This window comes from Gallinula chloropus (assembly GCF_964237585.1).
Source record: "Gallinula chloropus genome assembly, chromosome: 5".
Classification (NCBI taxonomy): Eukaryota; Metazoa; Chordata; class Aves; order Gruiformes; family Rallidae; genus Gallinula; species Gallinula chloropus.
This window is the reverse complement of record NC_140090.1, coordinates 52,981,317-53,008,586: the sequence shown is the minus strand read 5'-3', so window position 1 is coordinate 53,008,586 and position 27,270 is coordinate 52,981,317. Positions and strand designations below refer to the sequence as shown.

At 47.0% G+C, this 27,270-nt stretch overlaps 2 protein-coding genes across 4 annotated transcripts; both read right to left on the bottom strand.

The window, feature by feature from the left end:
- Positions 1–1,097: 1,097 nt before the first annotated feature.
- Positions 1,098–13,851, bottom strand: NCOA4 (nuclear receptor coactivator 4). Of its 3 annotated transcripts, XM_084265248.1 has the most exons (11): positions 13,815–13,851; positions 13,013–13,178; positions 7,907–8,060; positions 7,350–7,490; positions 7,141–7,229; positions 6,536–6,644; positions 5,885–5,956; positions 5,024–5,167; positions 3,785–4,792; positions 3,346–3,435; positions 1,098–2,835 (listed from the first exon to the last, which is right to left on the bottom strand). In XM_084265248.1, exons 3-11 carry the CDS (start codon positions 8,045–8,047, stop codon positions 2,830–2,832), a joined length of 1,800 nt encoding a protein of 599 aa, XP_084121374.1. In that variant the 5' UTR covers positions 8,048–8,060; positions 13,013–13,178; positions 13,815–13,851; the 3' UTR covers positions 1,098–2,829. The 3 variants fall into 3 exon arrangements, with proteins under 3 accessions (XP_084121374.1, XP_084121373.1, XP_084121375.1); XM_084265247.1 differs by lacking the exon at positions 13,815–13,851 and having other exon boundaries at positions 13,013–13,264; XM_084265249.1 differs by lacking the exons at positions 13,013–13,178; positions 13,815–13,851 and adding an exon at positions 10,455–10,470.
- A 10,350-nt stretch (positions 13,852–24,201) lies between these two features.
- Positions 24,202–26,001, bottom strand: LOC311192487 (GRIN2-like protein; the record flags this gene model as incomplete). The annotated part of the gene is made up of 1 exon (XM_084264970.1): positions 24,202–26,001. The coding sequence occupies one exon, from the start codon at positions 25,999–26,001 to the stop codon at positions 24,202–24,204; it is 1,800 nt and encodes a 599-aa protein (XP_084121096.1).
- Positions 26,002–27,270: the final 1,269 nt, after the last annotated feature.

Here is a 27,270-nt window from a genome sequence, read left to right as displayed (position 1 = left end):
AGTTGCAGCAGGATAAGGGGCTTCCCCAGGCTCCGTGGGTGTCAAATAGAGAAAACAGCACATTGATTTCTTTGCTCACCAGGTCTGTACTGGAGCCATGAGTGAGGGCCTGCCAGGCACTGACTTTTCCCACCCCTGCCCTCCACTGCTTCAAGCCTGGGATCCCACCTGAAATGAGCTCCAGGCTGTCCCCACAAAGCAGTTTGGCTTTGTGCACAAATGCAAGCTTGAAGGATTAATTTGTTAAAGAAACTCTGCTGAGGGAGAAGCAGGAGGGAACTGCTCCAGCTCCATGTGGAGGGAGAAAAGATGACTCCCAGATGTGCTCCAGGGAAGCCATGACTAGTGTTCTCCACTCCGGCTCCCCTATCTTCCTTATCTTTGAAAGGAAGGAATACCTTAGGTAATGTTCTCCCTGTCCTCGAAAGCTATACTCAAGGTGGATGTACGGGAGTGCTGCACGTGGCTGCTTCTGACAGGGAACCACCCGCCCCTTTATGAAAGCTGTGCAGGCACAGCTGCACACGGAACTCAAGGTACCAGGGCTGAAAGACTGCCAGGCCCAGACCCCTGCTGTCTCATGAGAATGTTTGTGCTACACTGCCTGGAATAAGTCACCTCTACCAGTTAAAGGGATGGAAGATCCTCAGAGAAACAAAACGTTCAGGGAGGCAGGTGTTCAAAAACCAGAGCAAAAGATCCAGAGAGGAACTAACTTCCAGTTGTGCTGCCAGGCCAGAGAGGTTCTGCAGCCATGGGCAGACGACGACGGAAGGCCACTAAAATCCGCAAGTCCTCCCCAAGTACTCAAAGCGGTAAGAAACAACCTTGTGTCTCAATCTGTATTTCTTGCAGCAGCAGAGGGAAGGCCGTGGGATGTAGAGAGAGCAGCTGTGGGCTGCAGCACACACCCAGTGCCAGGGCTTCGCGGCTGTGAGAGCACGACCCCAGGCAGCTGCGAGCAGCAGGGAAGCCGAGACCGAAGATGGGATGGCAGCACAGCGGCGGTGGCACCCAAATGCAGAAGTTACCTAGGCAACATGCCACAGCAGCTTCTGGTCACTGCCTTGCAAAGGAGACGTACCACACCCTTTGGTTGCAATTATTTTTTAATGGAAAAGACTAATCAATGTTTTACATAAATATCAATTAGTGATAATAAGTCAGTTGAGTAAGTAGAGGAATACACAACCCCAAGCTTTGAAGGCTCATAATGGATTGACAAAGTGGCACACAATGACGACTACAAGGAATTGCAGGAGGTGGGCTGCACATCAATCGCCTTAAGCTCAACTGCTAATCACCAGGCTGTTATTGGAGTTAGTCACAGCACAGTCTTCCCATGCAGCAACGAGGACACGTTCACAGGGAAAGCCAACTTCAAAAACCTCTCCCCGCTTCCAGCGGAAAGCTCCAACTGCGGAAGTATGAGAGCCTCAAGTGGCCCTTCTGGGCTCTGGTTTCAGGGGTGCAGTACCCCCCTATCAGGCTAAGAATGTATTTTTAACCAAACACACAGGTTCTGTCAGGCAGGAATGTGTTCACACTGCAAAGTGATAACAATCATTTCTTTTCTAGGGTGCTGTGAAGAACTGAAATCACTTCTATCCCTGGGCAGGCTGCAGCAATGCGCAGAGGAGGCGGCCATTCTTTAGTCCCCATGGGTGGTTTAAGTAAGAGAAGTTGCACCAGAAACCATGAAACCTCATTGTTTTTCATAAAGGCCGACAGAAGTCATCCACATTTCCACCTACCATCTCCACACTCCTTCCTCAAACTGGGCAATACCTGAAGAGGTGCTGCTCACATGATGTCCTCAGCTACAGGGATCAGTCACTTGACAGCACTTTCTTTGTGTAACACCATGGAAATACACAGCTTACCTATCTTTAAAATGGAACAGGGGGAGCTGTGCAATTTGCCAAGTTAGTGTTCCCAATAAAACAGCATGACATCAACCTGATGAGAAGGCATCAAATTCCCCAAATATTACCTCTAAATATGACATGGCTAAGATGCCTGCTTGTCAGTGGTTTAGGCAATAAAAGGTCATTATGAATCATCTACAACTGCAGGAACATACACATTCCATCTTGCAGCGTTTTCAGTGACATTCAAATAGTTACTAAATGCTGGGGATACGGTAGGATCCGATCTACAGATGCATAAGAATTAAAACCCCACCCTGGGTTCGGAATGGCTCGAAGTTTTGCAAGAAATTTGTTTTCACTCAAAACAGTTACCAACTCTCAGGTCCTATAAATTCACGTCTTTCAAGATCTGGACTAAATACTCAGCTGGGGGGACACATCAATACCAGATGCAAGTGAAACCTTTAAAAATCAGCAACTACTAAATAGAAGAAATTGCTTCCAAACACAGCCCGAGTTACCCTGCAATCCAAGCCAGCTAGAACCCCACTCATGATGAAGCTGCTGCAGCAGCTGGAAGGAATGCCAGCACTTCGGAGGTCACTGCCAAAGGAGGACTTTTCACAGCACCAGAAAGGGTTTGCACTTTGTGCTTGCACCGGCTTCAATGTACTTACAGCAACAGCCCACAAAAGAAGATTCATGTAGTCCCAAAACAGATACAGATTTACTAACACCTCTATAGTATCAAGATTGCTCAGTGGGTTCACACTGCAGAATTAATCATAAGAAAAAGGCATCTCCTGCACCATAACTTGTCGTAGGAGTAATCTTTGTTATAGTTTTAGAAGAAAAAGCAGACGGACAAACACAAACCCAGGAATTCACTGGCTGCAGTCACTCAGCATCATGTGCCAAAGATCAGCACGAAGGGGATGACTTCATTGCTTCCAGTTCTTCACATCTAAACAAAGTTAAAATGGAATTATTCTCTTTAACAAACAGAAATCAACACTTTGGGGGAAAAACCAAAACAACACAACATTTATAAAGACAGGACTGCTAGGAAGGACTTTGTTTTTGAAATTCATCAAAGAAAATGATAAAGAATTATCTTGGCAGGCAGAAGAAACTTGACGCCAGCTGTAAGTACACTGCTGAGATAAGAAAGAAATTGCCTGGAAACTTAACAACATTAATTGCATGTTCCAGTTACAACAGAAGTTACCAAGATTTTACCAAGTACCAATCAGCTGAAGACTGATTTACTCAAGAACAGAAGTAATTTCCACACTAGCTTGCAATCAAAAGGGGAGGAACAATGAAAAACCAGAATAGTCCAAGCTGTTGCAAAGGTACATGGGGAGAAAAGCACAATTCTTCACAGAGGACTCTGAAGACACCAGTTGGCTGCCATACCCCCGAGTAACGTTTGTGCTCGGCTGTTCTAATGCACTCTGTGTGCGTGTCCTACCTGTAAAGGAGTGCGGTGCAGCCATTTGTCTTTATCTCCACTGAGTTTCATACAGGCAAAAAGGTCACAAACTGTAGGGAGGCCAAAGTCCTGAGAAGAGAAGTCACCTTGATTACTGATCTCCAAACATAAACACACTCTGACACATCTTCAAATCCTGCCAAGCATTCGCAAAGAAAATAGTAAAGTGACTCCTGAGCCTGGGAGATTAATGCTTTCTTCATTTAGTAAGACCAGCTGTGCTTCAAAATTGCCTTTTCTTCTGCTAAACGCTGACCGTATCTACTTAGATAATTAAGTATTAATCACTGAACTCATTAAAAGAGCAAAGAAGCCTAAAGATCTTCATCTAGCATTATCCAGAAGAAATGTGGAAGAGAAGGCAGGAATTAAAGGCAGTGAAACAATAATCCCGTGCACCTAAGACACAGACACTCACCTGTGCTTTCTTGCGTAGAAGCCATTTATCTTCTGCTGGAGGTGAGTTGGCATTTTCTAGGTTGTTTGAAGTCAACACCCAGCTGTTTACATTCAAGGGGAGGTGGAACGGAGCCAAGAGATCTAGGAAAGGACTCTTGGAACTCACATCTGCTTTTTCCCTACTCGCCTTTTCTTCTGCACTTTCCGCATGGTGCTCGGGCTTGGCTAGCCAGCTCGTCAGAGGCCTTTCCAGCAACACTTTCAAGGGCTCTGCGACCTCTGCTGAAAAATCCGCTTTCTCTGCACTGACGGGTTCCCCTGCGAGCTGCTGTGTGGGGTTAAGCCAGGCATTGGTGTCAGGCTTTGTCTTCTCCTGCTCAGGGTTTGGTACATCTTTCTGGCTGACGGGAACTCCATTTTTATCCTTCCCTTCTTTTTTGAGGAGCCATTTACACAGAGCCTCTTTCCCACAGTTTTCATCACACACACACTCTGAAAAGCTGGCACACAGCTCGTTAGCTTTGCATACATCTTCCACCTTAAACGGGGCCTGGGGATGCTGAAGCAGCCAAGAACTTACAGCAGTTGTAGTGGGCGATTTCTTTCCGTCAAGATGCTCATTCAGGCACTTGAGGTTTCCCAGGTTCTCGATCTCCACACTTTTGATCTGGCCACAACAACTGGTACGTGTTTCAGCCTTCAGGAGCCAGTCACTGAAATTAAATTCTTCCCTAAAGGGTTTAAATTCGTACTTCCACTTCTCATCTGAAGCACCACTCCCATTTTCTGTGTCCGGAGTAAGAAGCCAGTCAGAAAGGTCCATCTCTTCTTGCTCGAGGGGTTCCAATTCCTCCATCTTCTCAACAGCAGAAAAGGACGAGCTGAGAGTAGAGGTGGAGTCCTTGCGTCCGGGGGAGTCTGCCTTCTCAGCAACATCACGCTGTTGATTCTGCAGGAGCCAGTCTTCCAAATCTTTCAGGTTTCCCCAGGCTTGCTCAAAGTAGCACACTTTGGGAGAATTTAAATCCTGGTAAAGACACGTTGAAACACACCTGTTAATGCTTAAGGACAACACTCAGGAACTGTTGGCACAATTACAGTTTGAAGCATCCTGACTGTGACTGTAAAAGTGTCAAATCAAAGACAAGGCAGAGTGAAGAGACTCATGGGAGGTTTGATCCCCCCATATTCCACCTGCAATTGGATATTGTGTTTTCCCCTTTATTAGGAACTTGGCTGGTGCCTACAGGGCTTTTACCTGGCTGGGCTCTGACACGCATTTCTGCGTAACCCACTCCTCCAGATTGGTGCTGGGAATATACGGAGCCTGGCAGACCCCCGCGGGTCTGCTTCCAAGCAGCCAGTCGGAGAGCGAGGCACCCACTGTCCCACACAGTGCTTTCTGCTGAGAAAGAACATTCTTGGTTACGAGTCGTCATAGCTGAGGCAGTCCATGGTGAGCATCAAAACACACACCAGTATTTCTGAACCAAAAGGAAACCCAGTCCCTTGTAATTAAGGGAAAGGTAAATCTTCATCTGCCTGTATGACTTCAGGCTCGCAGACAGATGAGATTTAGATTAACTTTTACTTTTCTTTCCTTACAGCAAACCTCCTCTCTCTCTCACCGTAGATGGTTTTGTGGTCCCAGATTCTTCAGAGTGCAAGTGCCAGGAAAGGGAACAACACACAGTTCTGGTAGGTGTAACCCAGCTGTGACCACCATTCTGGCCACAAGTCCTGTTACTACTTTGTGACCCTCCTTCACTGGCACTGTTGCTGTGCAGAGCTCAACAAAAGATTTCCCGTGATTCTCTGCACTAACAGGAATCAGGGTGTTCAAGGCCCTGACTTGGCAGCATCAAGGAATTCAATTACAGTCTTCTGACTGACAGCCACATTCCAAATTCACTTCCACACTGCATTCTTACATGTCTGTTCCTGGAGCAGACAGAGCATCACATCACTAGTGCTCACCTCAGCGGCTGCTACTGGCTACCAAAGCATCTTGCCAAACCAGTGGAAGGCATTACTCCAGGAAGCTAACACACCATGCACTTGAGTTCTCCCTTCCCCTTCCATACAGTTAAATGTTCACATATACAAATCTTAATTTTACCTGCTCGCAGTTCATTAGGGCACAGCTCTGCCCTGGGAACCAGGGAGAAGTATTCTCTCTCTCTGAGGTTTGCTGTAAGGGAAGAAAAGTAAAAGTTAATTTAAACCTGAGCTTTGTCCAGTTTCTAGGATGAATTCTACAACAAAGCAGAAGCACAAGTAAAACCATTCAGTTCTTTGTGCCTAACAAGTTCATCAACATATAAAAGCAGACTGGAGGAAGATTTCCTGTAAAAATACTACCTTCAGCAGTATTCCCTTAAGAGAATTATCTCCAATAATACATGAGAGAGGAATATTTTGGGATTCTTATCTAAGTAGTGTATCACAGAAAGCCATCTACCATGTATAACTGCTAATACTGAAGAAAACTGTAACATTCATTTTCGATTGCTGGAGCACAGTAAGAAAATAATCATAATTCAATCAGTCTCACCCAAAATACATTAAAATAACACATAACTAGTTCTGAACCCAGTTGAAGTCAGAACTACACACTAATTAATAAACCACAGAGAATTTTATGACTTTTACACACATTCCATTCATGCTATAACTAAAAGTAGAAATATCACTTGGAATATAATTGCACTGTCTCAAAAAATTATCCCCCCCTCCAAATATTTCAATGCAACAAAGTCTCAGTGCTTACCATTGTTTTAATTGAACCAAATGAGGTAATTGCCTGACGAAGGTAAGATGTGTCAGCCTCAAAATTCAGGATGGAAGATTCCTCTGGTTTAAGAGTAAGACTTCCCAGTCTGAAAGAGTAAGGTGATAGTTACAGGGGAAAGGGGGTGTGGAAATCTTAATTTGTCATGTTTTGGCAATCTGTTGTTCCATAAAAAGGCCTCCAAAATGACCTAGCGCTAATTGGACACCATGCTTTTCATACTTGCATAACGAGATACCTATCCACAAACCAAGATCAGAACAAGCAGCCAGAAAAGCACAAGTTTCCCCTTCTTACTTCAACTGCCATCAACAAATACTATTTGAAATAATCTGCACAGATGAGTACCTCCACTGGGCACTATCATCTTGCTTTATCAATCAACCAATAAAAAGAAAAAAGATGGGAGAAATCGTATCTCAGACTGCCCTCAAGATCTTATTGCTAGGAACCATTAAAGAAATGTGGAAACAGTGAGTCAGATCCATTTTTAGTTCTATTAGGATTAACACCCTCCCCCAGATTAAATTCTTCAGTCAAAATAAATACCAATTGCACTAATTTGTGTCATAAACCACACTTACCTCTCCAGACAGGCTGAAATCTGGTTTGCCAGTTCGTTACTGTAGGAACGTTCCAGCTGGTGAATCAGGCAATTGAACTGTCCCAAATACTGCACGGAAGACAAAGCACATGTTACTGGCTCACCTTCCAAGACTAAAATCGAGGACATACTTGCAAAGCCGAAGTTTACTGGAAAATGCCAGTGCAACAGCTTACAAGCAAACCTTACCCAGTAGAGTTGCTGTGCCTGCTGCTGCAAGGCCTCCTCCTTCAGCTGCTGAATGAGATCCACCTGCTCGAACAGCCAAACTTCCCGGCTGCGCAGGCATTCCAGCTGCCGGCTTATGTGGCTGTGGATCTTGGCTTTCACCTGCAAGGTAACACGGGTCTTTTACAGAACATCTGCTGAGCTAGGAACGAGCGCCTGCAGTGCTGGTGCCCACTAAGTGGGGGTTGTTTTGGAGTGACCTGTTTCTCAAGAAAACTAACCACAGTCACACACAGCGCTGCACGATGCAAGTGAGTAGAAGTCCCTGGGCTACCTTTAAAGAAGTGTCAAAGAACAATGTTATTCACAATTATCCCTCTCTTCGGGTGCTTCAGCCAACAACTCCAGCAAGTTCTGTGTGCCTCAGCTACTAATACAGGAATACCTTTATTAAGGGCACAACCGAAATGCACAGCAAATGCTTGCAAGCCTCTAGGAAAATTTCAGGCCGCCATTGTGATAGCAAGTACTCCAGAACAGTAAAAAATGTCTGTTACTGAAACAGACTTTTACATTACCTCCCGCCAGTTGTCCTTAATCTGTTGTTCAGCTTTGACAATTCCAGATATAGCCGTTTCCAAGTCCTTCTTTGCTTGGAGGCACTTCGCCAGTGGCTCAATGCTGCAGGAGTTTCTACTTCTATCTTGCGGTGGGCTCATCCTGGAAGTATTCCTGAAACACGAGGAACAAGAATTTCTCAATAATTTCTATTCCCCTTTATCGGAAGAGGGTGGGCATCATATGAAGAGTCACCTGCTCTACTTCACTATAAAGGCGAACAAAAACAACCCCAAAACCCCTAAGGCCCTTCACTGGTGCAGGTTTTCTAAAAGCAGATACAGCTTTCTCCAGCAGCAGCAATAGCCTCTCAAATTCCTCGGCCAACAGAATTTGCACAACGGCAGGAAAACCAACAGTCATTTGACAACAGCTTCAACTGCAGAAGCTTAGGCAATCCTCTCCTGCCAGTTCAGCTTCCTCTGGCTTTTATGCCTAGCCAGCAAACTCCAAAAGCTCGGGCCTGCTTTGGGAAACATCCGGTATCTCTACAGGAGCTGGGGGATGCTTACCCTTTTGTCAGCTGCAGGCAAATCAATTGGCTCCCGTAAAGGAGGGAAGCTGTGGAACAGTGCGGTCAGCTGAAACGCCAAGCGCTGCTTATAACAGCTACCCCCTAGTTTTGTGGTGGGCACAGCCAGGGTCACTTACTCAGCATCAACATCCCCTCAAGTAATAGGGGCTTGGACATAGAATTTCTAGGGAAGTTACACCAGTTGGTAAGGATTGTGAAAGTAAAGGAAAAGAGCTAAACGTGGATTTTTAGTAAGAATGGGAAGCATCACCATTTTTTCCTAAGAGGTGGGTACTTTGTTATCGAGTTTCAATTTCCCTGTTAGTTGCATAGGATTCCTGAAGCACTAACTAAAGAGTCCTAGCAAACTTTCTATCTAAAACAGGACTTCGGCGATGGCAGCCATGGAAATTCCCAGCAGAACTAATTCAAGTATACACATGTGTCATTTTAAATACTTAATAAATTTTACCACTCCTCTGGAGGGAGCTGAGTATTTTGAATATGACAAGACAGCCACAGAGCAGCTACTTAGTCTGCAATTCTTAAGCACCGTGATGCCATAAACTACATCCCGAAAATCCTACAGCCAAGACCCACATAAGCTCCACATTTCAGAGCTGAGGGCTAGGACTGGCTTGCAAGTGGAAACTGACAGAAAGAGGAGGGTTTGCTGTCAGGCAGCAGCAAAGGCTGCAACTCCCTCAGTTCCCTCCACACCATGGGCTTCCCATCTCCCAGGTGTTCCCAGCCATGAGACACAGGGGAGGCAGAGAAGCCACCCCAAGCCCCTGTGCACAACTCAATCCCACCCTTGCCATAACATCAAACCTTCTAGGAAGTGCAGAGCACAACTACAAGAGATGTAAACTTGTCCTGATTCCTTAAGCTTATGCTAATTCTACACCAAGTAAGCCAGGGTGCGTAAGTCCAATGTACAGTACTCTCCATTCAGTGCTATGAATATCCATTTTGTCCTTGTATTTTCATACTCTGATTCATTCACAGGTTCAGTTCTGTAAGGTTTCATGATCTTCACCTTGCTAGTGATCCCCAAAAAAAGGTAAGCTTTCTCTTCACAACACCCCTTAGATGTTTTTCTTGCTTGTAAACTCTGTCATCTATAACCTACAGTAAAACACAAGTGGGAGCCCTAACTCTCAGATGTAAACTGCAAGCATTAATGCAGAGACAAAGATATATCCAGCCAAGAAAGCAAGGATGTTACAGATATAAAAAGCTGTCATATGCTCAAAAGTAAACAAAAAAAATATTGCTCCTTATTATTTCGTTTATCATACTCTTACATACAACCAAATCAAAGTCTAAAAGGCTAAATGTAATTGCCATGTTTGCCTGCACAGCAGATACTGTACTTTAAAAGGTTCTTGTGAAAATTGTGTTAAGCTGTGTATCTACAAACACCAAGTCCAAAGTACACAGCATTGTCATTTATGAATTTACTTTTTCACTTTGCATTACCAACTTCATACTGGCAAAGTCAAATCTAAGAAACTTTACGTAAGCAGCTCTAATGAGCTCTGAAAACACTCGTGCTTGTTGCTTTTCTGGTTTCCAGTTGATTCCAAGAGTCTCTCTCCAAAACGTACAGAGAGAGAATCAACACTGCTTTCCTCCAGCCAGCCAGCCCTCATAAAATGGCTGTTCTTAGGCTTTGTCAGGAAACAGCCAACAAAACTAACATTATACTTGAGGATAAGAGTCAGTCCACCCTCCCTTTCAACTTCCACGAGCCTCTAAGCAAAACAAGTGGGGGCAGCCACTAATTTCCCTGCACCCCAGTTATCACCAAACAGCGCTAAGTTTAAGCCATTTGCAGGTCCCACGCTCTGACTCAGCGGAGACCACACGCTCAGGCTGAACGGCATCAGAACACAGTCACTTCTGCAACGAGACCCAGGGCTGCAGCCCGCACGCAGGTATCCCACCGCGGGCACACGGCACGCACGCACCGCACACCCCCTCCCCATCACCTGCACTCCGCGAGGGCCCCGCGGAGGAAGCCGTCCCCGTCCGTTCCGCGGAAGCACGGCCTGCGGAGCCCCGCCAGCGAGCCGCGTCCGGCCCCGCCGCCAGCCCCGCTCCGAATGCTCGCTGGCGGGCGGGGGAAGGGCCGGGGGCAGCGCCGAGCGCGGGCGGGGGACGACCCGCTCGCCGCGCGGTATCGAGGCGGCCAGGCCGCGCCCCGCCCCGCCGCGCCCGCACGTAGGCGGCGGGCGGGGGGAGGCGCCGCAGCCGGCCCGGGGGGCCCCGACCTGGGCAGGCCTTTCTGGAGGGGGGGCCGAAGCACAGCCGCTGCGCTCCCGCCGGGGATGGAGGAGGAGGCGGCGGCAGGGCCGTGGCTCCCCTCCCCCGTCCTCTCGGCTGAAGTACCGAGTGTCCTCCCGCATCCCACAGGGCAGTTTTAAACCGCAAAACCAGAACGTTTTGCAAGAAACCCACAGTTTCTTGCAACATCCCAAGCCTGGCGATGCGCCTTTTTCATGCGGAAAATGCAACAAAGCTCAGGGAGCGCGGAACGCTCGGCACGTGTTTCTGCTGCAGCAGCAGGGGCTGGGAGGGCTGCGAGCTTCTGGCAGCCAGAGGAAGCCCCCGGCCCCTGCCCGCGCAAACCCGGGCACCGAGGGGCTCCCCTGTCCAGCACCGTCCCTGTAAAGCTGCGGAAACCCTTCTGGTTATGCACTGCTGGGGTGCAGCTAAACCCCTGGAGGGGCTGAAACAACACACAGCCAATTCTTACCGTGCCTACTCTTGCTTCCACAACTGGACGCAGAGAGGAGGGGAGCACACACACACCTATCTGCGTGAAATCAGTCACAGAACCCAAACAACAGCACGAGTGAGGCAGGGAAATATTGCTCCCAACTGAAAAGTAACTACCAGTCCTTGCAGACAGACTTTTGGCTGTTTCTATGAACACCAAAAGCTTTACAGGGGGCATGTCATTGCAAAGACCCTACCCCCAAACCTTCTGGTTACAGTATTGCTTCTTCCAGTGCCCTGTACAATATCCCAGTCTTCAAATCAGCTGCGTACCCTCCACCCCTTGAGGTGTGACTTCCTGCACTTGTCTTCTTTTGCTTTCATTTGTAGATCAGAAACTGAGGGACAAATAATAATTCTTCAGATTTTCATTAAATACCTTGTAGCTGGGGAGCAGACAACCCTTCCTGCCTACACCCTCCGTTAACATGCCAGCAGAAAACTGGTTTTACCAGCTCTCCCCTGTCAGCACAACCATCCCCACTGGCTGCTGCTTGGGCAGACCACTGTTTTCCACTTCAAACTGGTGTTAAATAACCTTAAAAAGACGCTTGTGCTGTGGATGGAAAAACTGCTAACAGGAACGTCAAAAAGACTCTATTTATAAATATGGGACGATTTTTTTCAGCTGGTAGGACAAGACTGTTCCAAAGGTCTCTCTGACCTGACTTGATGTGGTTTTGAAACAGCTGGCTTGTTTGAACCAGAATCCCTCTTAATTTCCATTTTACTCCACCAAAAAACAGTAGTTCCTCTTAAGTAACTATCCCAAATTAGGTGCGTGGGAGTTGTGGTCAGGGAGTGAAGTACTGTAAGTACATGAGCTGAATCTCAGAAAGTTCATTTTACATCCAAACATAACAAGCATTTTATACAGTACAGCATTAACATTGTGAGCCAGTATCTGTGTGAAGCTTCTGCTGGGGGAAATATTTTACTCCAAAACAAGTGGGTACCACTGTAATTTGTAAGCCACAAGCAGAAAAAGACAACCTCCAACAGTTCCAAATAAAAGACAAAGTGACATCTGAAGAAATAACAGTTTAAAAATTTTCCAGTGATACACCTTCTAAAATGCCAGTAGGTCTCATGTACCTACACTGTATGGGATAGGTGCCACAAACCCGAGCACACACTACTGCCTTTTCAGTCTATTTTAGCCCTGAAAGAGGCCAGCTGGTACGCAAAGCACACCCACCCAGACAGCTTAAACAGAGCTGGGTTCCAGAGTCTCGTTCTCAGCTGGGCAGCTGAGTCAAGAAGTCTGATCATCTTTTTGTTCCACTAATTGTAAATATATTTTGAAATACAGCACTGCAAGCACTTAAGTAAAATCACCAAATATACGTAGGCCTGAAATTGCTATAACATAATTACACACAATCCCAGAGCAGAAAAGACACAGTGCTATCTTAACACAGATTTTACACTGCAACACAACCATCTTTCACACTTCTGCCCTTAAAAACCCTTGGAAAACACCTGACAAATCCCTTCTCTGCTTGAAGCGAATGGCCCCACAGATAGCATTGCCACACTCTTCATATGGCCACGAGTACGACGTTATGTACTTGCACAGTTATGAATGGCATTTTTTAAATGACTGTTAGCTTTCTTCTTCTCCCATGACTGCATACCTAACACCCTGTCAAAAGGCAATCTTGTTTCTCTGCCAGCTTTTCCCTTTAATCCCAGACACAAATACCGAGTTCAAAAGCTGAAGGAACGAGTAACAAAATCCCTGAAAGCTCTGGCTCAAACCACTTACCTAACAAGGGCTGTTTTCAGCAGGCACGGTGCACGACAGCTCCTGCTCCCTTCTGACCTAGGCTGTGACTGCGGCGGCAACCTTTGCAGCGCACAGCTAGCTGCCCACAAAGGTTCTGACTTCTCGGCTCAGGAGGGGGGTGACCTTAGGACTGACAGCACCTCCACTTCTCTCGGGCATAAAAAAAAAAAAGCCAGATTAGTAAAAAAAACCCCAACCAAACCCCAAAGGCGCCCGGGCACTCGGTCAGCGTTAGCCCTCCGCCTCAGAATCACCCTTTCCTGACTGACCTGCTCGGCCAAACCCGACCCAAGATGGGCAACCCGGACGCCTTTCAGCCGGTTACTCCTGGGCCGCGTCCAAAGAGCGATGCCGTGCCCGCCCGGCCCGCGGGACAGGGCAGCTCAGCTCCCGCCGAACGGCTCGGGGGCTCTGCCCGGGCCCAGAACCACCCGGCACGCCGGGCCCAGCAGCGCTCCGCCCGGAAACCCGGCCCGGCAGCGCCACGGCGCGCGGGGTACAACCGCCACGTCCCCAACAGCAGCGACGCGCGTTTCCCTTCAGCCAGCCCGCAGCCGGCGGCGCCGCCGGGGCTCCCGAGAGAAGCCCCCACAGGAGCCAGCGGCACGCAGCCGCCCCGCCCGCGGGTGGGAAACGCGTGTCCGTTCGCGTGCCGCCGCCGTCCCCGTCCCCCCCGCTCGCAATCAGCGCGCAGAGGGCCCCGGCCCGGTCACTACCCCCCATCCCAGCCCCTCTCCGCCCGTGCCACGGCGGCAGCGGCGCCCAGCGAGGCCGCGCTTACCGGCTGCCGGCACGGCCCTCTCCCTCCGGCCCGCGGCCGCTGCAGCTGCCCGCCGACCCACCACCGCTCTCGCGAGAGCGCTGCCCTCGCACCGCCCCCTGGCGGCGCGGCGGAGCGGCTGCGGGGGCGGGCGGTGGCCGTCGTCGTCATGGCGGCGGGTGCGGGGTGGCGGTGGAGCTGAGCGGGGCAGTGGGGTTCCCCGCCGGCGCGGAAGCGGAGCGGGGGAGAGAACCGCGCGTGTAGGGGATCACTCCGCATCACGACACAGCCAGCACGCCAAACTGCCGGCTGCGGCGCAGCAGCCGTAGTCCACGGCGGCTGAGAGGAGGCGGCTGCTGCTGCGCGGCCTCGGCCTCCTCGTCCCGGTCCCGGTCCCGCACCGCCCTCGGGACCTGCCGAGACGGCTGCCTGTCACTTCCAGGCGGGGCAGGAAGGGGATCGGTGCTGGTTCAGCCCGAATCTGTCTGGCCCCTGAGCTTCCCAGCGCCAGGACGGCCCACAGCAGCGCAGTGGCCGGTGTTACCTTAACAGAGACCGGTCAGACCGTGCCCCACCAGAGCCTCTTCTGCCCCGGGACGAGGCAGCATCACCACCCACCCCAATCCCTCCCCTGTATCCTCCCCTCTCCCATTGTCCCTGTCCTGGTGGGAGAGCAGCCCAGCAGCCAGGGTACCTCTCAGGAGGGCTGCCTAGACCTCACAGCCCCAGTATGTCTCTGTGCGGCATGTCTTGAAGTCAGCCAGCATTCGGGGCTGCTTCAAACCCTCAGACAATACCAGGCCGCCCTCCCCACCTGCAACAAAACAAGGCAGATGAGGAAGATTAGGTACAGGACGTGTCAGGGGATGCAGCATGCCACCGGGTTTGTTCTTGTTTGTGCCCACTGGAGAATTCCCAGTGTGTTGTTTGGCTTGGCTTTGCGCAGTACCTTTTTTTGTTTGCTCTTGTCTCTCTCCAGGTGTGAAGCAGAGCAGAACATTTCCTAATACCTGTCATTACTTGTCAGCTGGGAAAAGGATCCAGTTACTGTTCTGGAGGGTAACAGGAGGGAGTTCTGCTGCTCCTGACCATGATTTTAGTTATTGGAGGCAGAGACCTCAGCCTTTCCAGGACCACCCAGCCAGCACCTCCAGGAATGCAGGTCTGTGAAGTGCTGCCTTTTACAGGTGTTTGCACAGTACTTAACACATACATTACCAGAGAGAAAGGACTTCAAGTGGAAACCCAAGTAGCTGTGCAGCTCTGCATACATGTGGTAGTGGAGTCACCATCTCCTAAATAGAGGACCTCTTGTGGGCATGGACTAAGGAACCATTCATGGCTGCAACCACAGTACTTTAAATAATCCAGTTCTTTGATGTAAGGTGGAATTCAGCCTCCTAATCCCAGACACACTGTTATGATAAGAACCTGCATGTCAGGTATCTGGCTTTTTCATCTAAACCTGTAGGAGACACCAGCTGTGCTATATAGTCTTTCTCAGTATATTCGGATTTAAGAGAAGATAATACTAACCCTGTCTGATCTTGAAAACAAGCAGCACTCATATACCTGCTGTGCCCCCTCCCATGCACATACCTGGCAGGGCTGTCCTGCCTCTCTTGGGCAGGCAGGCAGGCAGGCATAGAAGGCAAAGCCCTTTGCTGTTACATGGTCCCAGGCTTGGCCAGGGCAGTGTCATTAGCCAGATGGTTTGGGCGGTTCTCATAGAAGCACAGACGGTGGTAGCTTTGCTACACACAGTATGCGCTCTGTGCAGGCTCATTCTGGCTAAGGTTATGCTTTCCTAGGAGGATCTGCCAGTTGGATAAATCTTCCATCTCACCCCTAAAGTAATTTCAGAGTAAGGAACTGTATGTGTCTTTTTCACAAGCTCCTTCCTGCCACCACTCCTCACTCTGCCATACCCTTAGTTAGCCACACCAGATGTGCCTTTTAACCCAAACCTACGCAGCGTAACATTAGTTTTAAAAGTGTATTAGCCTAAGCAAAGAACACATGGGTAGCTTGCTAAGAAAGGGGCAGAAGGTTGGGCTGAGATGCAATTTTAAGGAAAAATAAGAAGATCCCTTCACATTCAAACAGCTGCAAATATGGAGGCTTAGATACGATGCTGTTCCTCAGTGCTGGGTAAAGCTGTGGGTCAGTACTGACACTCAGCCTCCAACCAAAGTATGAAGAGAAGCATTCTGGATGCACACAATGGACCCACAGACACATCAAAGACAGTTAAAGAGGATTAAAGCATGTGGCTTTTCCCTTGCAAAGTGTATGACACCACATAATATGACCCTGTATCTGCCCAAAATTCAGTACTATTTCTTGCTGAATGGGAAACATGTGCATAGTCCTGCAGCGTGAAGCCCATCCTTCCTGATAAACCACTGTTTGGCTTTGCCTTGATTCCACAAAAGTACTTAATGACCCTCTTTGTACATGCAAAGATGCTCTTCCTTGCTCTTGCAGGGTGAGAATAAAGGGCAGGGTGGGGATTCATCCTCAGTACAGAAATGGAAGCTTTTCCTGTGGTTCTTAGGTATTAGCTGGCCAAACTGTACTACTTGGCACCACCCCAAGCAGAAAGAACTTGAGGAATGTTCTCTGCTGCGACGACTTTAGAGCAAATTTTATGGAGTTTATGTTCATGTTCTTAAATAATGTTTCTGGTTCCTGTTTAGACCGTTCCTCTTTCAGTGAGTGCAATAATTCAGTGGGAAAGAATCAGTTGTGATCACTTTTATGTTTAACGCCTCACAATGCAGTTTCCCTGTTCCACAGCTCTGCCACACAGTGAGGTGCACGCTGCTGCCGTTTAAGAGGGAAGCAAAGAAATGCAGCACACGCACAGCTGGAGGAGAAAGCAGATGCCAAGGCAGCCTAAGAAGCCGATGGCCTCTCCCCTCGGAGACAGCGATGTTCCCAGAGCAGAGTATGAAGCTGTAGAGGAGTCGTCACTGCAAGTGTCAGGGAAATGCACAGAGCTCCCCGGGGGATCTGCTGTTTGCAGCTCTGCCGTGGGAAGCAGGCTGTTCTCCGTTTGTCCCTACCAGCCCAGGCACGCAGCCCTGCCTCCCACGCATCCTCTCTGACGTCTGTCCTTGGTCCCCTTCCAGGAGGGCTGTGACCTGGCCCTCGGTCACAGCCGTGTGCCAGATCCATCCCCGGAGTTCCTCCCACCGGTGGCCCCAGGCCGACCTGGCAGCCACCGACCTGTCCAAGGAGCGCAGCAGGGCAGCAGAGCCCCAGCCTTCACTTCCCTGCAGGGCACTCTGGAAGCTCTCTGTGCAGTATTTACTCACCTTCAGTCTTTGCCTTCTGTGTTGAGCTACCTCAGGGCCTGAAATAAACTAACTATTTATGAACTTCCACCAGTTTCATATCTAGGCTGCACACAGATGTTTCAATAATCTTTTCCTGCACCCCACAATCCACTTTCTTCTTTCCTTTAGCTCAACGATGTCCCATTTCTGCAAATTTTTTACTTACTGCCTAGTCATCTGTCCCATAAGAAGTCTATCAAATTTCACATGAAACAGAAGTACAGAATCCACCTAACTCCACGTGCATCTTTCATTTTAAAAAGTTCCCAGACAGGTTTTCTGTAGCTTCTCCAAGAAGTCTAACTAAAGGCAGAAGTTTCTTCTGGAAGCAACAGGCTGCAGTGAGAACCCAGTATTGGGGAGTAAGGGTCCCACCATGGATGTGAACTAATTTCTTACCTGTTGCAGTCCAAACCTATCAATGCAAAAAAATACCAACACATTTTGACCAAAGAAGAGCCATCCCTAAGTAGAAGTGTAGAGAAAAGGAACAGATTTGACTTGTGGTCACAGAAATGCTCTCTTATGCAATAGGGGTTACTCACAGTTGTAGAGATGCCATGTTGACAAACATCTGAATGTCTGAGTATGTGTGTACCAACACAGCTGTGCACGGGGTATGGAGTCCCAGGGTCTGCATTGCATATGTGACAAAGCAGAGGAGATGCACGTTCCTGCCTGTAGTGAAACACCTGTGTGATTTTGGTCACCAGACATTGTGAACTTCCCCCTTGTATGTATACACACACACACATACTCCAGCCAAAATTGGAGCAGGAAAGGACTCTCAGTGCAGGCTTAAGGCACAAGGGCTGTTTTATCTGGCAACTATGCTGTTATGGTTCTAGGCCTTGCTGTCATTTGAGTGGAGAAGTGGGTTATTGAGCAAGAGGCATCACACAATCGAAACAGGTCTCTTCTGCTTTCTCAGAAACACTTGTCTCATCTATTTCCAAGCTACAGCAGTGTGGCACTAAATTAACCCCTAATTCTACTGTTAAGAGTGAGGCTGATTCTGAGGCAGTGGCACTTATGTGGGGTTTTCCAGACACTGTGGGCACAAGACAGCATCCAATTTACCTTTGTGAAAGAATTTCTGCTCAGTTCCAATCTGTAGTACAGCACTTTGCACCACAGTGTAAGTGAATCATTTACAACCCTTGCAAAAAGCAACCAGAGGAGATTGAAGGAGGGACTCTTTATGCATGTTGCATTACTGAGGGTGTCATGTTGTGTCAGGGGAAGGACCAGAAGCACCAGCTCCTGAAGTTGCTGTCGGGGCAGTACAGTGTAGGTCAGATCACAGTACCCGAGCCCGGATGGTCCTGTGTGCTGTGGGCACAGGGAAGAGCTGCCCAGCGGCAGCTGTGCCCTGGAAAGCACAAAGGGGTGTACTGGCGAGGTTCACTGTGCAGGGAGCTGCCAGCCCATCTCTGCTTCCCAGTAAAACTGTAGGAAGTGAGCAGGGACCAGAAAATGCCAGGGAGAAAGAGTCGTGCCAGGCTGTGTGCCACAGGAGGAGTTAGGTGATGTAACCCTGGCCAGCAGGAGCTCCCAAAAGCTCCTGCCCCACATGGCTTAGATGTTACACTACCCTCAGCACTGTGGCGGACAAAACCTCTCCACACACCACCTGTGACACCGCTGCCACTGGAGTGGTCTTTTCTGCCCGAAGGTGAGCAGGAGGTGGCTGGAACGGGGTGGAGGGCTGCAGGGGCAGTTCCTTGCTTGTATTTCCCTGCTTTGTTTTCTAAGCTTCCTTCACACGTCCAAGCAGCATAGTCGGTAGTATGTTGAGAGGCTGATGATTAGATGGCATCTGATTAGGTCACAGATAGGATTCATGTTTCTAAGGACTTACAAGCTACTGCTTAGCACTCTGCTATCTGAACACATCAGTGCATGTGATGGCTGACAGCTCAAGGCCCAGCACTTGTACAGCTTGAGAAAGACAGAAGCTGGACGTCAAAGGCAAGGGCTGTGCACTGTTCCCTTCACTGATGCAGACCAGAAAAATAGCTAGAAGCAACTGTGTGCTGGATACACTCATCCCAGCCTGCAGAGGTGAAAAAGGAGCACACCTCATTTTATACTGGGCAAAACTGGCTGCAAGTTCCCTTTTGAGTAAGAAAAGGAAAGGAACAAAATTCTTACTAACCCACATCACCTAGGAAGTTTATCCATCTCTTTGCTTTTATAAACCACATCGGTTGCTGGAGCTACAACACCCCAGACTGTAACATCAGCGGAAACCCCCGGCAGGCACACAGCACTGGCAGACACAAACAGCCCTGGGCTCTAAGCACAGGCTCACAGGCATTAAGATTCTCTGTATTTGCAGAGGGTCAGCTGGATCTTGTGACCTGTGTAAACAACAAGGCTTTGCAAAGCAGCTCACTGTGCAAGTTGTGTTCTTCGTTTCCATAGTCCATAGTGCTGAACAGAGGGGAGAGGAACATAATTTAGAAATCAAAACTCACGTCAGTCTGAGAGACCTGAAGTCCCCTGAAAGACACCAGTGACTGGCATAGTGAGTCCCACTGAGTTATTTCCACTGGTACCACAGGAGTTGAGAATTATTTATTTCCAACTCATAAACTCACATGCTGCCTCCTCCTCTCTTGCCAATTAACAGTATTACTTAGCACTAGTAGACTGCTTTACATTTTCAAGGGGCTTAAGAAGATAAATTAATCACCTCAACATGTCTGAAAGGAACAGATGGCAATGAAGTATTAGCATTGCAATTTCACAGTTGGAAAAGCTCCCAGGAGAGGGACTAGTGGTGTCTGGAGGGCCCCTCGCCCCACTCCCTATGTGGAGATGAGGTTCCTGGGTCTTACCTCTGCTCCAAGACTCCGCTTTCTCCCAGCCTCACTGCAGGCTGGTTTCCTAAGAAAAACTGTATGGTTTTTCTTATTCCATCTTAAACAAGGAGTAACATCTTACAGAAGGCCTCTTACCTCAGCACATCTTCAGGCAGGTCATTTGGATTTAAAAGACTAAATGTCTATCCAATAATGCAATTAGTCCAGCTTGCCATTATTTCTTACTGGCTGTAAGCAGAGAAGTGATCAGGAAGAAATGCATTCCTTGTCCGTACAGTGGAGATGCTTTTCTTTTCCCCTGAAACATCTTTAGCTGCAGTTGGGCACAGAACAGTGGATTGCATTTTCCTCCCCTCTCACTGCCCCCTCGGAGGACCACATGTCACTACACGAGGCCTTTTGGCTCAGCCAGCGGCACAAAGACAAGTGGTCTGCAAGTGCTGTAAGCTGAACTGGGGGTGAGAGAGCCCCAGTTCCTCTCTCACAGGGCTGCCAGTTTCAGAGAGCCCCTCAGCTGCCTATATCCCCATCCCTGCTGCTGCGTCCCCCTCACCCTGAGGCAGTAGGACTCAGCAGGATGTTTGCTTACAGGGCACCCGTGTTACTGGGCCCAGGGTGAAATCGGTTAGGTGGCCCTCCCAGCCGATCCCCACCCATTAAGCAATCTGTCACCATCACAAGTCTGAAAAGCATTCCTCAGAACAATTTGACATTTTCAGAAGACCAAACAAATATATAAAATTATTTTAAAACTGACATTGAGTAAGCAACTTTTTTGGGGGGTAAAGACTTGACTTAACCGTGGAGGGTTTTTATTTAAAACATTGAGCAAATACCCTATATTTCAGGATGTAACCCCACAGTCAAAGATTATCTCAAACTACAATTGTGCAATGGTAATAAAGTCAGTGTCAAAGGTCTGACAGGTTTTGGCCTCTCCTCCAGGAATGGCAACAGTAAATATGCTACTACAGTTCCTTTGTTACTAGAGCAAGATAATTCAGAGCAAAACACGTTATTAGCACTCTTTTTCAGAGCTATTTCATCAGCACACTGATATCAATTCCCTTCAGTCTGTGCTGAACCACTAACTAGGCATCTCAGGCCATTATCAGTCTCATCACCATCATTTATGATCTGTCTGGAAACAGCAGTGACATATCCCAAATTAACAGGTGGCTGTTCCCGTATTTTAAGGGAAAGGAGGAGTGCTGAGGGAAAAGGGTTAAGCCCCTGGCATGCCCGTGCAGCTGTCACTGAGGATTTGTGCCAAAGGCAACCTTGGTTTGATCAGCTGTAAATGGAACTTGAGCCTTGAGGCTGGGGAACAGAGGTAACATGCAATGCAAACTGGCTTTCAGGAGGGCTCAAGGAAACAATAGCCCCTGTGCTCAGCATTAACCCGCTTAGTTATAAAACTACTGTAAGTTTTTCTTCTACTTTATTTATATTTAAAAATCAAAAGTAATGGATTTGGATTTTCCTATGTTAGAAAACATTAAAAAACAGAGTTCTCACAAGAGTAACACTTTAACAGAACACTGATACAATGAATACTTAACACACCATGTGACAGCATTTCCATTTAAAAAAAAACCCTGAACCCAAACACAAAGTAAACCCAAATTCCCCTCTTTCTTAAGAGGCATCCATCATGCAGGTGAGGCAACTTCCTTTATCCATGTAGATAATATTCAGATGAAATCTTGTTTATTTCATTCCCCCCCCCCCAGATCTCCATTAATATGCCTTGTATCTTAATCTTTTCAGAAAGCACAGGAAAGCCTCAAAGACAAACGCTACTTTTGCTTCTAACAGCAACCCCAATTAGTATCCTAAAGACTCACAATGCCTGTAATGAGTGGTTTTCTTGCTTGGCAAATCGTTGGTGTCCTTTCCCCTTGCCTATCAGTTATTCTTCTCATCCAGGAATGACAATCCTTGTTTAGTGCTGTAACAGCAAATCTGTGCCAATGCATGAACAACAGGTAACTCACACCAGAGCTGTGCAAAATCTGAGAGCTGCCCAACTTTCATAGTATACAACAGCCAAAGCACACAAGGGACTTTGCCATACTGTTCCAGTCCCTTTTACAAACTCACTTTCTGACCACTTTGATACTGAACCAATTTTATCACCTTCCCAGAGCAGGGGGCTTTATTTTGGACGGGTGCTTGGGATGGTGAGGGTGGGAAGGAGAATCCAGATTATTCCACGTCAAATAGCTTGAAAGTATGGATTGCAAGGGTCACGGGCACAAGGTACACTTGTGATTTTAAAGGTGTAGTTTGTTCTCCCGCACACCAGAGGACAAGGTAACAAACACACTAGTTTAGGCTGTTATACTGCTTAAAATTCTCAAAGTGTAGTATTTGAAGAAAGGAAGAAATGTATGTTCAGTACCCCAGACCATAAAATAAGCCCATATAGAAACTGTGAGCTAAACTGTTATTTAAACAGCAGAAGTGACTTTGAGTTATTCATTCCTTCTTCACTTCTAGTAAAGCTTTAACAAAAGGAACTTTAACACCTAGGATCATTATCAAAACTTGGGTGCTCGCAGCTATAGAGGCATCCTGAGCAAGGTGTCACAGTCCAGTGGCTTTAGACTTTTTGAGTTCAGACTGTATTGAGAGCAAAGTCCCAGGGCCGGAATGAAGCCTTCTGAAATCAAAGCAAGTTTTTCAGAAGCCTGCTTTTTTAAATTCCACTTTGTCCAGGAAAGCAAATTTGATCTTGAACTACTCTACATTATTAAAGTGATGCATCACAGCACATTCCAGCTAGCATATCCTACATTTAAGGATTTTCTAGATGAAATAGCTGTCAAGGAGCACCAGAGGCTCACATACAAATGTCAGGTGGACTTATGCAGACAGCCTGCTAAGTAGCTGTAACAAAAGCCAAACCAAAACACCAACAGCACAACCACACAGATGTAAAGAAAGAATGGATAACTCCATGGCAGTAAGTTCTCTGATATTGCAAGTTTGGCTTTGAGACCAAAATGAATGTTTCTCCTTTCCCTCCATCAAGAAATATTGCACGTTCCCAATTCCCTGAAGAATCTCAGACACTGACCAAAGGCCATATATGATCCTGGGAGGATTGTATCCCGGCCTCCTTGGCAAACTTTTCATCTCAAACAGGCCCTGCATTAAAGTATCATGAACTGTTTCTCACTGGGAAATTACAGTTGTTTCTGGGAGAAAAGAACTCTTTAAGCTGCCCATGTGACCGAGGCACTGGAACAAATAACCTTAGAGCTGTGCTTTGGTGGAGACACAAAGTCTCACTTTCAGCAGCCTGAACATCAGAGCAGACAGAGAACACAAGACCAGGAAAGGTTACATGCAAACTGTCGCCTGCGGTTTGTGCAACAACAAAATAACCACTGTTGGCGATAGATGCACATGAAGAGAACTCACTGGAAATTACTTTTAATATAAGTAAAACAAAACTGCTTATCATTGGAGGGCATGACAGCGTGACAGCCTAATCTGAACAGCTTTTGTTTCATGTCTCTAAACCAAGCATTCAATGTGTAACTCACATTACATGAGTCATCTTTGGTAACACTGTACATTTGTGTCAATCACTGGGTAAACATAATATCTGGATATTTAGAGTGTAATTCGTTGTAACTACAAACTACTTTGAAAGTTGCACTGTACATCAGCTTGCAAAGGGAAGAGTTCAGACTAGCAGTATCGAAGTTAGGTTAGGTAGCAAATGTTACAATTCTTTGTCATACAGCATGACACTAGTTTGTCATTCTGTCTACAGTTAAAGTGGGTTCATAGTCAGCATAAATTAACAGCAAAGTAGCTCCCAAACCACTTTAAGGGATTAGGTCTGAAAGAAGAGAGCTTTGATTAAAGCATCATTTTCTAACTTTTTCTAACCCTAATTTTATTAAAATACAGAAAAAAAGTCATCATTATTTTAAAAAGACACGTAATTAGAAAAATGTCTCATTCCTTACAATATGATTTCAACTAAGACAGAAGAACAAAGCAGCGCTACATTAAATACAGTCAAGTGCGTTCAGATGGCATGATGCAGGTACACCCTTAGGTCCTGTTACATGACCCAGCCAGGGGTTTTTCCTTGCTTTGATGTGCATTTTAACTTTCCCCACTTACCCTGAAGTGGATTGCCCCCATGTATCATGTTAACACATAAGAATCAGCATTTAATTACAACTTAAAAGCAGCAGAGCTGCTCTACAGCTGTGCTCACTCCACTGCAGTGCTGGAACGAGCACAGCAGCTCGGATACCTCAGGGAATGCATCATTGTTCTGAAAGGCCTTTTTTTCCCCATTTTATCAGAAGATGGCTCCTCATTACTTTTGTCAGGCACCTGAGAAGGCTCTGTCTGGAATTGTTCTATTTGGATCTCCAGATGCTTTTGAATGGCTAACCCAAGGACTTCTGGATCCACAGATGCCCCATACACTTCCCATGTCATTCCTTCATCATCCCATCTCACTTCACGTACTGGAGATTTGGGGGCCTCCAAGTCTTGTTCCAGGCTCACCTCTGGGAACACATGGGGGTGGTCTTCTGCTGCAGCCACTGGGCTTGTTGCCACAGATTTGCATTCCATGGTTGGAAGAGTTTGTACCTCGGCATCTCTACGCTCAAGAGCTTTTTTCAGTCCTTTGGTTAAGTCGTTCATAGAGGTCATAGTCCACATATCCTTAGTTGTCATTACCGTGTCTGCACCTTGCTGGCTACTAAAGGCAACACAGGCAGCCTTTGTTTCTGGAGGAGCTCTCTCCTGCTGAGCATAGTGTTGAGTGTGTTGTTCTCCAGGAATGCTACAGCACTTCAGGACTCTCTTGGCATCCAGCCCCGATTCACTTACTGAAGAAACCAGTTTAGGATATGTCAGAATATCTGAAGTAGAAAAGGAATGAAAATAGCCAGGTGGAGCCTGCTCTTTCCCTGACTCACTAACTGAGCACACCAGTCGTGGAACAAGCTGTATAGATGGTATGGGCAAAGAATGGCAGTAGGCCGGGACAGTAGCATCTGCTTTCATAAAAGGGTCCTGCCTTACATTACAGGGCCCTGCAGAATTGTTATGAACTGTCATCACCATGGGGGAGTATGCAGAGTTTGGAATAGTACCACAAGTCAGACCACCGTGCACAATCCCAGTGGCCTGACTGAACATTGTCCTGCTTGAGAAACCATTTCCAGGCATGTGGGGTCCTAGAACAGCCGTGTGAAACGTTCCAGGATCTGTGTAAACAGTAGTATTCCGTGGAATTCCGCCACTGTCAAAGTTATTTGTAGGTACTTTTTGGTCTCTAGGTAGAACTGGAAGATGAGTCACAAGGTTTTGATAGGGAGATGCATTTTCGTTTATTTCTGATCCATATCTTTGTGTTTGGAAAGACATCCTAGCCACTGTCAGACCATGCCTGCAGCTAGAGGAGCTTCGGCTGGAGTGAGTCACGCTGGTTTCCATGAGTGTGACATAAGTCTGTTGTTTGCAACTGCAAGTTAGGTCTGAGTGGCTTCTCTGAAGGGCAGTTCCTGGTTCTTCCATGTCACTCACGCTTTGCTGGTGTATGCTGCAGGCTGAAGAAACATTCTCAACAGTGCTGCTCTTTACACATATCTTAGTGTCTCCCATGTCCCATGATGTTGGGGACTGTTCAGTGATAAAACAGTGGTTTGTAGTCTTAGTTCTGCTCTGCAAATTGTCAAGAACTGACTGATCGCTTATGGTTTGGACCACTGATCCAAGCCCCATCACCCCAGGCTGTGAGGAGGACCATCCAGAGCTTGGCACACTCCTGGCATCACTCTCATTCTCCAGGGTATGGCAGATGGTGCTGCTGTGGCTTTTCTTCAGCTCCTGTTTGTTGCTTTGCCTCTCCTCTAAAATCGATTGCCCCGTACAGGCCAGACTTGAGGAGCTCTTTGACAGAGGGTGACTGTTGACATTCAAGAGATCATGACAAGTAGAACTCAGTGCATCCTGGTAGGAATGAGTGTGGAGCTGGTGGCTGTCAGCCGACATGGCAAAGAAAAGAGATCTGCAAGAAATGGTGAAGAAAAAAAAGCAATTTGAGAAGGAAATATATGCACTGGAAACTATAATTTCTATGGAATTTCTGCCTGGGCTTCTTGCTTTTCACAGTTCACAAGTACTCCTAAAAGCAGTGTACCATAGTCTCTGTATAGTCAGACTGGCCAGTTTCCATTTTCAGTTTTCACAAAAGGTTTTTTCCTGAATTAGATTCAGGATTTATTTAAATTCTGTTTTGTTTTGGTGTGGGGTTTTTAAATATATATAAAACATGATTTAAAAAAATTCCTTGGTTTCTGTCTTCTAACAATAACAATCTCAGCATTGCCAAGTTCTCCCCTGAATTTACCACAGACATTTTTGGGACATCCAGAGATGTCATATAACTTAAGCAAAGACAGAAGCATTTTTAAACAAGATAGCTTTTCCCTACTGTGTTCATTAGCCAACAACGTTAACTGTACCATCAAAACAAAAAAAAATGTTCAGTTTCTATTCTCTGGACATGGCCATTTTGTAAGTCCCAATCACTGCTGGAGCTATACAGAAAGTCTGCATCTCAGCACACAGTCTGCTAAAGGAACATGTGTGGTCTGGGCTTCTTGCGCCAATCACTTTTGGGAATCCACAAGTTCATGCTGGCTGTGGAAGGTACATGCTCACTGCACTAGAAGCAGGGTATAACAAAAAACCAAACAGGAAAATCTCTAACCAAAGCATTGTGGTCCTTCTGTCCTTTTTTAGTGCACTCACTCAGTCACATCACTTTCTAGAAAACACTTTTTTCTAGTGGTTGGTTTAGTATCCAATGCTGTTGGTATCCTATGTTGTTCTAGTATCCTCTATGTTGTTAACATTTACATTAGCACTTCTTCATCTAAGAGAAGCTGTAATTAAAGGTTTTGACTATAACCAGACTTAATGATCCATTTTTGTTGACTGAATCAGATCTTCCACTGATATTGCCTTGGTGTCACAAAGGTCTTTCAATGCTTCTATAACTAAGGTATTTTCATATGCTCATGTACCTATTTCCATCTACATGCATACACATAAACATACATCTTTCCTAAAAGAGCCCATTCTGTCAAAAGGAAAAATCCAGAGCATTTATTCCTTGCTTCCAGGTTGAATACTAACAAATATTTTCTTGTGCAGAAGTATAGTGAAAGCCACATGTTCTTGTTTTAGAGAATTTTCCCTCAGATATACCCTGTTCCCTCTGCCTGTCATGTAGGACTCCTACAGAAGCTGTCACTA

Bases quoted from the DNA above. Each gene is read 5' to 3' on its own strand.
- NCOA4 (XM_084265248.1), bottom strand. From the start codon at position 8,047: ATGAGCCCACCGCAAGATAGAAGTAGAAACTCCTGCAGCATTGAGCCA. The intron at 5,957-6,535 runs GTAAGCACTGAG...CTTCCCTTACAG, and splicing joins TTGGTTCAATTAAAACAATG to CAAACCTCAGAGAGAGAGAA. The intron at 3,436-3,784 runs GTGAGTGTCTGT...TTCTCTTCTCAG, and splicing joins TTCTACGCAAGAAAGCACAG to GACTTTGGCCTCCCTACAGT.